The following is a 13,163-nucleotide window of genomic DNA, read 5'->3' as shown; positions in this document are numbered from 1 at the left end:
AGTCTTGTAAAAGAGCTATAGTAGAAACTACTCTCTCACTTTCTCTGATGAGCCATCTACTTTGAATGCTAACATCTTGAAATCAAAAGTAAAGTAGAAGTTGCACTGGCTATGTTGCTTCATCGTGTCTGGTTCCCTCCATTTTATCATTAGCCGAAATGCATAGGCGAGACAGTTGTAGTACTGTAAAAAGTTCTATTTATAAAGCAAACCTGAACTGCATGATTTTAAAAAGGAGACACAGAATACACGTGTCATTGATTAGATAATTTTGACTGGGTTATAGTTTAATAAGAATTAAAATGACATTAGTATAATAAACAATTGCACTTTAAAACATTTGAAAAATTAAAAAAGTACACAACAAATACCCCACAATTATACATCTTATAGTTTTTATACATTACTATATGAACATAAGAGGTTAATCATATATAACCTTGTCAGAAGAAATGGTATTTTGTGTGTATAAGTTACAAAAAATTGAGACAATATACTACATAGTGGTTTGTTCGGTCCTTAAAACATTTTTGCTGTTTTGAACTCTGTAGTAATGTTTTGGTTTTATTTTTACAGATTTCCAACACTTTATCAGAAATGGTTGCAACAAAGCTAAAGCAAAGTAACACTTCACTTCATTGGTATTTAGTGCAAATTTTTGTTAATTTAACATGAAATGTCACTTAAACATGTACACTTTAGAAATGTTTCCATTGAGTACTGTACATAATACAGTTTCCATTATTACACTAGATACCTTAATGGTTGGAAAAAACCTCTGCTTTGAAGCTTTAGATTAAGACCATCCTTAATGAAAGCTCTATTCTATGTGCTATAAATGTATTGTATTGGAAAGTTGCATCCTTATGTCATGCACAATAGCACCTAATTTTGCTATGCTTTTCAGAATACCAGTATCTTTAAGTCTTTAATCCTGTTTTACTTCACCTTCTCTATATTTCTGCCTGACTTCTTCTCCCAAGAGAAATAATCATAAAGATGGATTTCAAGCAGTTCAGTTCTTGTAATTACAAATACATACTGCAGGCTTATAAACTCAGAAAAAATGTAAATTTGACTTAAGATGCACTAATTCATGGTGCTAGAGGAGCAAAAATAACAGTGGGTCCCATTCTTTCTTATAAGGTTGCAGAGATTTGACTGTGAAGGCATTAAATAGGGTTTTTTTTCCCCAATCATTTCAGAGCAGCATTGTTTTATCTCCATATAAAACATTTTAAATACTGATATTAAGGGTAGAAAGTTACTGTAGACATTCTGGTTTTAAATATGAAACTGAGCAAAACTGATGGCTTAAGAGTCCCAAGAAAACCTATCTTGCTGCTGCACACCTACTCAATCTAGCAAGTCTGTTTTGTTTGTGCTGTTGTAACCATGATACTGAACTGTTTGTTTTCTGGGAAATAGTGTATTGAGTGACTTCTGCTGACAAGCCCTTTTTGATTATTGGAACGGGAGGATACAGCAGGTTTCATTCTATTTTCTGCATAATTTAAAGTGCTACTCCTCATGCTGCATACAGCAGTTTGGCTAAATATACTTTCATGAAACATATGGTATCATTCTATAACAATGCAATTTCTTCTTATGATAATGTCTCCCTGTATGATGTTGTAGACTTAAAGGTTCCTTTGAGCCTTAAGGTTATAAGAAGGAGACATTCAATTTTGTTAAAGACTTCCTTGTAAAAGAAAAAAAAAGGGTGTGTTACAGATCTATTTACTAGCATGACTTTTTAAAATGTAGACCTAGCTATTTATGGACTTTATCCTTTTTTGTAAGAGGGAGGGGGCGAACATTTCTGTTTTAGTTACAAGACGTAATAAAGTATTCAATTGCCACAGCAGATACCTGAGATGGGGTAAGTATACTTCTTTCGGAAGTGTTCTGGCTGTATTGGTCAAAGTACAGGAAGTTATCTGAACTACCTGAAGTTGCACATGGAGTAAAATCGGGAAGAATGCAGAGTTAAAACTCCCGAGACTCTCACTGACTTAGCTTTCCGTTCTCAGTTAACTTCAGTTCTGCAAGTCTTACTCCTGTGGGAACTTACTGAGACAAATTCTACAGCTACGTGAGCACAGGAAGTTTTACTGATTTTAATTCAGGTCGATTGATTTAAAGTAATCTACAATCACTGTCTCTATGCATCTTAAATATGGCCAAGCACAAACAGTGATGCACTTAAATGACTAGAAGAAACACCAACTCCCTGGCTTCTTTCACATTTTTGTTTAAATTACTACTTTCTTTTTTTTAAAAAAAAAAAAGTAGGATTAATTGTTTTCTTCCGAGGAGTAAGGGAATATTGACATAATGTATTAATCCTGTGATAAAAGAAATTATCTCAATATTTGGATGGTACCAACTTTCTACTTAGCATTTGCAGGTAGTATGATATCTCCTGAAGTTCTTCATTAGGGAAGAAGCTTTCAAATAGCAGACAGAACTGACATTTCATACAGTTTAACACTTAAAAAAAATTTAGGTAGAAGAGAAGGGAACATGCATCTTGCCTTTAATTTTCAACAATGTAGCATTGGAGGAAAAAAAAAAAAAAAAGAGATCTCCACTTAACTGTAGAGATCTCAAATTTCAGAACCGAATACCCACAGAATTTAAGGAGCTTCTGAACTGAAGTTCTGGCCCTTATTATGATACTTGCTAAAATTTTCGTCCAATAGCTGAGCATTTTTAAGTTTTCGAGAGTCTGGCTCTGAAATTTTTGCCACGACCTTATTTAGCTGTTTGTCAAAGCAATGGAGTATATGAGTTGAGTAGACTTTACAGTGAGCTAGAGCAAAATGGTAATCAGTTCAGTTTTCAGTCCTTCAATACATGCATTTTCAGTTTTGTCATGTGTAAAAAGCTGAATAAATAAAAAGAAAGCAATCGATAGTCAGCAATAGAGATGTAAGTTTACAGTTTACTTTATGATCTGTGGACAGTCACTCCAGGCTTTTGCTTTCCTTTTGGCTAATGCAAGCCAGGCAGGTTCCGTTGACACAGGGTTAGCATCAGGCGTAGAGAACCTCTTGGCCACCTCTTTTGCCAGTGTGGCAGGTGGAACAGAATCTGAAATTTCCACTGTTTTTGATGGGGTGGGGAGGGAAAGAGAGAAAACATTAGTTGAACCTTTTGCTTTGTTGCAGGATTCTAAAGATTTGGCTTCTTTTCTGTGAAGATGTTCTGATCTAAAACTTGGTATTTATTTCCAACCCTTTCAGTTAAATCTTACTTTTTATTGTATTTTCAAAATAAGTCAGGACAAGCTGAGTGTCCTTTTTCAGAGGTGACTCCAAGTAACACAAAAATAGGGACAAAATTTTTAGTCTGTGTGAGATCCAGAGAAAACATTTCCAACTTGCTAGTTGTCATCTTTACATAAACCATTGTAATTACATCTGTAATGTGGCAGACAATGGGAAATAAAGCTGGATTATTTTTTTTTCTCTTTGGTAATGCAGCTGCTGAACACGTGAGCCAACTATTCAGGAGGATTTAGATTCTCTCTTCAGATTAGGGTTCTTAAATAAACACAGAGACTAAAGTGGTCCTTTAGTTTTCTGCCTCAGTTAACCATGCCCATGAGACTGTCCTGAAGAAGAAACAAACGTGGTTTCTCCAATAGCTGTTTGTCACATTTTCCTGAAAACTGAATATTTAAGACAAATAGCTGTCTCAGCAAGAAAATGTGTCAAATAAGCAACTGATTTCTAACAAGCAACTTCACAGAGCAGAAGTGTAGAAGTATATTGTAGAAGTCAGGTGGGAAAATTGTTTAATTCTGAGACAGTGAATGCCCTTGAAGGCAACCTGGATAGAAATTAGACCTATCTGAAACCTATGGAGTAACTCTAAAAATCATGGTTACAAAATAACTCCTCACCTTACACATTTTCTTTTTTATGAGCCAAAAAGCTTTTTTTTGTTAAATGTACAGGTTCAATCCAAGTTACATTTAGTTGCATTTCACTTTCAGGTTTTGAATGTTTTTAAAAGTGTGTGGATGGCAGTAATTGTTTATTTTTCTTTTTAGTACATCTTTAATCATGTATTTTTAGCTATAAGCAAATGAACAGTAACAGCAGCTATTACTGTAGACAGACACTTTGAAAAGCTAATTATTTTTATTGATGCTGTTTTAAAGGTTATACCCTCTTATCAGTTCCTGTTGTATAAGACTCAAGTGCAAGTCTGAATTATACCAGCTTCTTCAGGTTTTGGGTGTTTTTTTTCATGTCCTTAGAGCACGACTCAGCAAACTTTTGTTTTAAACATTTCTGGCCTGCTTTCCTGCCTTAGTGCTCTTCTAATTGTGGGAAACTCAAACTGGTGTCATCGTCCATAATAGATACTTGTATATAGTGTATTTGTGTAGCTGATAATGGCTACCTGGCCACAAATGTAGCCAGTAATCACATGGACATCCAGTCACTATTTCCTTTAGAATCAACAAGTTCTCTGCTTTTAATTTACATTAATTCCTCCTGAATTTCCTTCTGAAACTCTCTAGTTTCAGGTGTTCTGGTGCAGACAGCTCGACTAAGGATAATCAGGTTTTAGCCCTTCTTTGATCTAATTTGGCATCCTCTGTCGTGCTAGAGTTTGATTTCTGCTAGATCTGACCGTGTACAGCATAACCTCACACTACTGAATCTTTTGGGGCAGGGCTACAATAGAGCCCTGTTACAGGTTGACAGGAATACTGTGAAGCTGCTCCAGCTGCCTGCCTCCAAGGCCAGTTTGGACACTGGAAGCAGGCTAACAGGGAGCATGAAAGTTTTGGGCATTCTATTTGAGACGGTAGAATGATTTGGGTTAGAAGGGGCCTTTAAAGATCATCTAGTCTAACCCAAGATGTTGCAAGTAAAGTTCTGAGGGATATCTGCACAGGCGTGCAGCTGCAGTGTGCACGTACAGCTGCTGAACCAGTTGAACACAGGCATGTGCAGGGGTTGTTCAGCTCTCAACAGTCTGTAATGTAGGAGTGGCACTGTCAGCCGTTGCTATTACACATCAGATAAATGAATTATGTCATTGCTTTCAATAGCATGGTTCTTGGCTTGCAGTGGTGCCAAATAGACTCGGCTGAGATAGGTATTTACTTTCAAAGAAGCCCACTCTACTGTGCAACCTGTAAAAAGGTTTGTTCAACACCTATCTGTACTATTCCCCAAAACCTTTTGCCTAGGACTCATGTTGGCTAGGGAAATATTAGGCAAGTTTCTATTTCAATAACAGCTTTATACCGCCCCAAATATTATGCCCTTTTGGGCAAGTATTTACTCTAATGCACCTGCCTTTTGAATATGAATTGTTTCAGCTTAACTGAAGTTACAGATAAAGTAGTAGGTTCTGGTTCCAACCTTCCATACCAAATACTTGACTGGGAGGTAGAAGTCCCACATTCCAAGCGCCAGGCTACCTTCAAATGAATTGACTGGGTTGTGCATTTTTGAATGAAATGAAAATACTCATTCCAAATATTCTGGGGTGAGTATTTTTCCTTAGCAAACTGGGAGGTTTGGGAGCACAATATGCTTCATTTCCTACACAAATACACTTTGTAGAAGTTAAGTATCATTCCCCCTTTGTGCTAACACCCAACCTAAAGGCAAACAGTACTGCAATTGTGATTTATAGTAAATCAAACCTCTCTAATGTGCATTAGTCATGTTCCAAAAATAGTGTTGGATATGGCTTGGGAAGATAGCCTAATTTTTTCAACTTGAACCAGGGCAAATGTAAGGAAATGAAGTAGTGCAGCCTTAACAACCTGGGGAACCTGGTGAAAACCTGGTAAAATGATGCACTTACAGCATAACAGCCAGCACATGAGAGACAGGGACATGTTGTGTTGTTCCATGCTGAAAGCAAATGCATTTGTAATTTTAAGGGTAATACAGGATCGTAGAATGGTTTGGGTTGGAAGGGACCTTAAAGGTGATCCAGCCCGAACCGCCCTGCCATGGGCAGGGACACCTTCCACTCGACCAGGCTGCTCAAAGCCCCATGCAGCCCTGCCTTGAACACTGCCAGGGGTGGGGCAGCTACAGCTGCTCAGGGCAACCTGTTCAGTGCCTCATCACCCATTCCCATATATAAGGGGGGTAAAAAAATTCACTCATTCACCTTCTCAAAAAAATGCAATACCATTTCTGGAGTGCATTATTCCTAGAGTAAATCTGAATCTCTCACTGTACCTGTCACAGAAGTTGGAAGGGTGTTTGACTTCTTCAGCTGCTCCCTTCTTTCCAGTCTTGAAACAGCAGTCTCAATTTTCTTCTCCCCTTCCTGAGTTGTAGATTTCTGCAGTGTACTTGTTTTGCTGCTGCTGCTTTTATTTTCTGACTGATTACTTACAGCAGCCTGGAACAGAGAAGGAGAAGTGCTAAATGAGAAACTGTCATGCAATGGCTACAAGTAAGAGATGTCACACATGATGCTTTCATTCATTGCCTGTCCTTTCCTTAACCTTCCTTTTTGGCAAAGGATCAAAACACTCTGATACTTCTAGAACTAACAGTCAATAGAGACTGTAAAAAAACCCACAACTCATAAAGTTAAATTTGTGATTTCATTTCAGTCAAAATGTTGAACAATTTGAGCCAGCCCTACCTGTTAAATAACAGCACTGAAACAGTGTGCACTTCACACCCACTGCTGTCTTCTGCCAGTTATCTATGTCTGTTGTTATGCATGTGTTCATCAGAAAATTTAGGTCTCATAACAAACATCAAAATATTATCTCCCTTTTTTACCATCTGTAGAATCTAAATACAGCATCACTGTTTGTGTAGCATCACTTCTGCAGTGTTTAAGAAATGTTTTCCTTACTAATAGAAAACCATAGATAGTAAATAGCTATTCATCCTGCTTTAGGCATTTGGATGTTTCACGTGGTGGTTCATTTCTTTCATCTGCATTTTATCCAAATAATACATGTTACAATAAAAATAAATTCAAACTCACTAATATTCACCTATATTCACCTGTAAGTGAGCATGCCAGCTGTTATTCCTCAAGCATTAAGGATTAACATCTTAACTTACTCAAGCTTTGAAAGAGCCATATTGCATACAATATGTGCAGTGGTCATGCTTATGATTGCCGTTAACTACCACATGATATTAAGGCATCAGAGTTTACACAACAATTGTCACACTATTGCACAGTATTTTCTCCTGAAGGCCTCATTTTTGCAAAAGGGAACTCAAAACTTTCAGACTACTACTACCAAACATTTAAAAAAAACCCCAACAAACCAACCAAAAAAACCTTTCTCATAATAAAACTAGCTAACAGTTATAATTAGGTTATCAGCAGTAATAATGGGCAGGTTTCTAAAGATTGTTTACATTTTCTTTCGCCAGCTTCTCTGCTTGCTTCGCCTCTCTGGCTTGTCTCCGCTCTTCCCTTGTAGCTTGCTGCTCTCGAAATCCCTTTTGCTTTTGCAGTGCTAATGTAATCCAAAGCGGTTGTGAAGTTTCGACTTTTTCCATCAATTTAGAGCCATCTAAAGAATGCCTGCTCTGGAGGACAGGCTTTTCTGAAAGAAAACATGACAAGAATTGGTTGAGTAATGTATATCTCTTCTCTAAAGCAAACCCATACAACTTCCCTACCTTGTGAAAACTCTGGAGCTGAGCCCATTGACTGCCGTGCCATTCACAGACCTTGCGGACCATATGTCAAATCCCGAAACAGTTTTTATGCCTGAAGATTAAGACCTAATTCAACATAAGACCTAACTCAACACATTCATACAGCTGTCCAAAGTTATCCTTTTTTACCCCAAACACTTACAGCTTTATTTACTACAAATATTTACACTGTCTGAGATATTTAAGTGAAAGTGATACATACGCATTGATTGTTTATAACTGTGATGAAAAAGGATCCAGCCACTACATACTGCAGTTCCCTGGTTTTCCAGCCGTAATTAAGGCAAGAGGAGTGTCCAAACTTTGGCCAAAAGAAGGGGGCTGAAATGATGTACTCCTGTAAATGCAGCCCCTCTTAATTTTTATTTTTATTTTTAAATATATTGTCACTTGAGCGTTTCACTTTCTGTACCCTGCATGAAATCGGGGCTAGCACCCAGTATAGAGCTGTGAGTGGCAGGGAGCAGCACCAAGTTGCAGAGGTAGTGAGCACAGAAACCCCCGACTGGCCCAGGCTCTGCTGGGCTGGCAGCTGTGCCTCCAACTAGTTTTCATAAATTCTCATTTAAAAATGGACGTGAAAAGGAAAAGTGTAAAAAAATGGAAAAAATGAGGAGCAGTTCCACTGAGATGTGGTTTTAGAAGTCTCTTGATGCTTGCAAAATTCAAGAATGGAAAAAAATTGGGATTTCCTAATAAAATGCTGAATTCCTGCCTTGCTCTTTTGAGTGTCCTTACACCGAAAGGGGAATTTTTCCTCTTGTACAGAATACTGTTTTAGTACACGGGGGCTTTCAACCCTCCTCTGAAGAGCCACTGTGGCTACTGTAATTGTTTCTGTTACTGAAGAGTGCCTCTGAAATGCAGACTCCTGTGTCCGGCTATATTGGGTTAGACAGAGAATTTGGCCAGGATAGGCACTATAAGGGAACCTAGATCTTAGTATTTTTTTAAGCTAGATAATATTGCCTAAAAAAAGAAACAACATAATGTAAATTATAAAAACTACTCCCTCTGCTCTGATGACACCATTACACAAGAGTCCATCCTCTGACTAGCTAGGCAACATCTCTACCAAGGAAAACACACGCAGACTTCAGCTACCTCCTTGAAATTAACTTTTTAAAGCAGGTCGCACTGGTCACCCTGTTTGTGTTTTCCGGATTAAGTTGTGGGGGTGGGAAGTCCCATTCATTCAGAAAACCCTAAACAAAGTAGTGGTACTCCACAAATACAATGTCAGATAAAAATTATAGCTGAAGACCAAATGTCTTCCTCTGGACCTCCAGTATTTCATTTTAGAAAAGCAGACAGGAGCTAAAAATGACCTTTGAAAAATATATACCTTTCTTCAGTGGCTCAGGCTTTTTGTCATTTTTTTCTCTCCACGGAATACTTATGGATGGGAAAAACGACTTCTTTTCTCTGATTTCTTCCTCTTCATTTTTGTACTCATTGGATGGTGTGGGGTGCACTGCATTTACTCTGTCTTCTTTTCTCCAGCCACCCTCTGATTCAGCTTTCGCCAGCCTTTGCCCTAACTTATCGGCGAGGTGTGATCTGTTCACTTTAGAGAGAGGAGATGGTGGTGGTGTCTGGCTGGTGGGCTTTGGAGCTAAAGCAGGTTTCTGTGGGAACAGTGACTTGCAGGCTGATTTTTCATGAGGGGGTAAAGCGCTCTGGCTGGTGGCTGGTAGGACCACTGGCATGCCCGCTTGTTGGGAAATCTCCACCACAGTAACTGAAGAGTCTTTTGAGTCTTTGAAATTGCCAGGGATGTTGGCTCTCCCCATGCCAGGGGGTGTACTCTCTTGTGGAGCAAAAACAGAGGATTCTTTCTCACCTTCTGTTGTCACCAGTGGGTCTGGCACGCCATCAAAACTATCTCCTGCACTGTATCTTTTCTTTTTCCTTTGCTCTGCCTGTTGATCGTAATGGAAACGTAAAGAGTAGTTTGTCCTCCGTAACTTTATCCCAAAAGGAGAAACGTTTTCTTCTCCATTTGGTGCTTGTTTGTCTGATTTTTTTGTGCTGTTATTCTGCTGATTTTCCGGAGCACCAGGAGATTCTGGCTGGGGTAATTGTTTACTTGGAGAATGAGGAAAACTTGGAACAAGGAAAGATGGAAGGTCTTTTGCAAATTTACAGCCTTCTGTGTTGTCTGTCATTTCGCTACGGGTTTCCATTTTCTCTTTAGCCCTTTCGGCTAAGTTATCCTTAAAAGTGGAAGTCACATCTTCCTTTGAATCAGCAGATGAGCCAGCGATTCTTCCCACAGCCACCGTTTCATTGCCTTTTGCCGCACTTACATTCTCAGCATCTGAATTGCTTCTTGAGGCTTCTGAAAATTTCTGCCATGCTGGTGTTATGGAGAACTTGGCATTTGCAGAGAGGGTTTTCCTCAAATTGCCGTGGGGAGCACTTCGTCCTCGGGGTGTCCAGTCATCACTGTGTCTGCAGACACTTACTCGGTCTCTCTCGTTATATTTGCTGTTTTCTGCGTTCTTTAGGATTCTGGAGCGGATAGAGGCCCACTCAGCTAGCACGGCCTGGTTGTTCAGTGCCTCTTGGGCGTATTTCATTTTACTGCTACTGTGTTTGGGATCCTGTTTCTTTTTCTGGGCCTTCTCTGGTGAAGGAATATCCAAATTTTTTCTTTCCTCTGTTAAGCCAAGTAACGATTTACAAGCCGTGTCCTTTATCTGGTTCAAGTTAACTGCGGTGCCACACAGCTGTGCTCCGGTAACCAAAATAGCTGTATGGGGTACACACACAGATGACGGCAGCGTGTGAGAACCCTTGGTGCCAGTGTGCATCCTGCAGTCTTTCATGGATGGAGAAGAGAGTCCTGCTCCTTTGACGGGCATGACCGGACTCAGATTCACCTTCTGAAATATGATCTGTTTATCTCCAGAAGACACTTGAAATGTGAAGGGTCTGGATGCAGTTTGTCTTTCATCTACCTCTTGCCACCGAAGTTCTTCCCCTATTCGCTTTTGTTCCTGAGCCTCAACTTCTCTCTTCAGTTTCTGGGCTAGAACTTCTTCTGCTGTTCTATTTCCTTTTTCTGGCTGGCTCATTTTTTGGGATCTTGATCCTTCTTGGAGTTTCTCCTCTACTGGATGCCTATCAGCCCCTCCTGAACACAACTGATCCTTGTCCTGTTGCTGTTCCAGGGATTTTTCTTGTTGGTTTTGCTGAAGATTTTGTCCCTCTGTGTCTAGCTTCTGCTCTTCCAGTTTGTTCCATTCTTGTTCATTTTGTTCCTTTTGCTGCTTCAGTTCATCTTGTTGCACACCATCTGCACTTTCCAAGTGCATTTGTTTTGTGAGCTTGTGTTTTCTCTGCTCTTCCCATCTCTTTTTCTTATCCATTACTTGCTGGGGTTGTTCCTGCTCTGTCTTTTCTCCTTTCTCGTTCAAACGCTGCCTTTGTTCCTCCTGTTTCTTCTGTTGTTGGAGGCTCTCAGCTTCTTTCTCCTGCTTCAGTTTTATTTCAGCTTCTTGAAGCTCTTCTAGATCTTGTCTATGTTTTTCTTCCTTATTTTGTTCCTTAAGTTCTTTTTGTTCCACCAGCCCATTCATTTCTTCTTCCTTTTGACACCATTTTTCAACATCACGTTGCCTTAATTCTTCCAGCTTTAGCCTCTTCGGCTCCTCCAGCTCTCGACTCTCTTTCTCCTTCAGCTCCTTGTGCCTCTGCTCTTCACATTCCTGATGCTTCTGCTCCTCCAACTTCTGACGTCTCTGCTCTTCCTGTTCCTGGTGCGTCTGCTCTTCCAGTTGTCTCTGTTGCTCCTCCTGTTCCTGGCAATTCTGCTCCTCCAGCTTTCGTCTTTGTTGCTCCTCCTGTTCCTGGCACTTCTGCTCCTCCAGCTCTCGTCTCTGTTGCTCCTCCTGTTCCTGGCGCTTCTGCTCCTCCAGTTCTCGTCTCTGTTGCTCCTCCTGTTCCTGGCGCTTCTGCTCCTCCAGCTCTCGTCTCTGTTGCTCCTCCTGTTCCTGGCGCTTCTGCTCCTCCAGCTCTCGTCTCTGTTGCTCCTCTTGTACCTGGCGCTTCTGCTTTTCCAGGTCTTGTCTCTGTTGTTCCTCCAACTCCTTCTGCCTCTGCTTCTCCAGTTCCTGGCGCTTCTGCTCCTCCAGCTCTCGTCTCTGTTGCTCCTCTTGTACCTGGTGCTTCTGCTTTTCCAGGTCTTGTCTCTGTTGTTCCTCCAACTCCTTCTGCCTCTGCTTCTCCAGTTCCTGGCACCTCTGCTCCTTCAGCTCTTGCCTCTTTTCAGCCTCCAGCAGTCTTCTCTCCTCTTTATGGCATGTTTGCTCTTCTATATTCAAAGATTTCTCTCCTTCAGGGAGATACTGCCTCCTCTCTTCTTCACGCCGTCTCTCCTGCTCTTTCTGCATCTGCTCAAGTTCTTGGGATCTTTGTTCTTCCATTTCTCTTTGTTCTTCCATTTCTACAATCTGTCTTATCCTTTCAGCCTCCAAGATCCCCCAGTGATCTTCAATTCTTTCCTCCTCTGCCAGCTGAAGCTGCTTCTGCTCGTCTCTGTTCTGGATTAGCTTGTCTGCTATGATGTGTCCATTATAACCTGGGCGTATGTCTCCATACAGCTGAGTTTCTAGGTCCTCTGGTTCAAATTCTGTTATTGTTAAACTTTGTGATCCCTAAAATTGGAAGACAAGTTTGGAGTTACTGAATATCGCTATTGGCTTGTTATTCTCTACAGTGAACAATCAGTTGCAACTACAAAACAACTTTTTTTTTTTTTTTAATAATTATTTAGATCCAGAGCCAACACCTCCACCCTGATTTATGGATCACATCATCTTAGATCCCATGCCTCTCACCTATTCAGATTATAGCCTTTAAAAGAAAGCAAACATCCCAACAGTGATAACAGTATAATGCTGAATACTGAATTGCCATTCAGTGTACATGAGCTTACCTAGATCGAGACCTGCCATTTCAAATTTACAGAAGCCCAAGGAACAGAGCACAAGTTTCATATGTCTGTTCTACTACTTAGAACTCTATCCTTTAAGCTTGAAATAATTAGCACCTGCTTAAGGACACTGTTTTGCCAGTTCTGTTGTGGCAAATCTAGCTGTTACTTGCAGAGACAGAAGCTGTTGCCTGCAGAGGAGAGCTCTGCAGTGCTAGCCAGGAAAGAACATTGCTCAGGGAAACACAATTTGGTTGCTTTTCACAAATCCTGAGCCAGGGTATTGTCCTCATTAGCTGGGCTGAGATTCCAGTTCTACTGCAGGAACTGTGGGACCACCCACGGACAGAGTACCCAGAGCTCCCCAGCAGCACTGCACTGCGCCGTGCCAGGGACGTGCTGACGGCTGACTGGTTTGCCCTACAGCCCTGGCAGGTGGGTGCAACACCTGCAACAAACTGAATTCACACCTTCTTCACAGCTTACTCCTTGTCTCTGTAGCAATGCAGTCTGAAGATGAGCTGCACCTGAAGAGC

General features: G+C 40.5%; 1 protein-coding gene across 5 annotated transcripts in view; it reads right to left on the bottom strand.

Moving 5' to 3' along the window:
• Positions 1 to 272: 272 nt before the first annotated feature.
• The window catches only part of CRACD (capping protein inhibiting regulator of actin dynamics), a 133,816-nt gene continuing 120,925 nt past the window's right edge, over positions 273 to 13,163 (bottom strand). For all 5 annotated transcript variants that reach the window (XM_040596123.1, XM_040596114.1, XM_040596135.1 and 2 more), the window contains 4 exons: positions 9,034 to 12,349; positions 7,383 to 7,573; positions 6,228 to 6,393; positions 273 to 3,108 (listed from right to left, as the gene is read on the bottom strand). In XM_040596123.1, the coding sequence (XP_040452057.1) occupies positions 2,948 to 3,108; positions 6,228 to 6,393; positions 7,383 to 7,573; positions 9,034 to 12,349 (3,834 nt within the window). In that variant the 3' untranslated portion in view covers positions 273 to 2,947. The remainder of the gene's footprint in view (positions 3,109 to 6,227; positions 6,394 to 7,382; positions 7,574 to 9,033; positions 12,350 to 13,163) is intronic.

This window comes from Falco naumanni, chromosome 1 (genome assembly GCF_017639655.2).
Source record: "Falco naumanni isolate bFalNau1 chromosome 1, bFalNau1.pat, whole genome shotgun sequence".
Lineage (NCBI taxonomy): Eukaryota > Metazoa > Chordata > Aves > Falconiformes > Falconidae > Falco > Falco naumanni.
The sequence above is the reverse complement of the archived record's forward strand: the minus strand, read 5'-3'. Positions and strand labels throughout refer to the sequence as shown.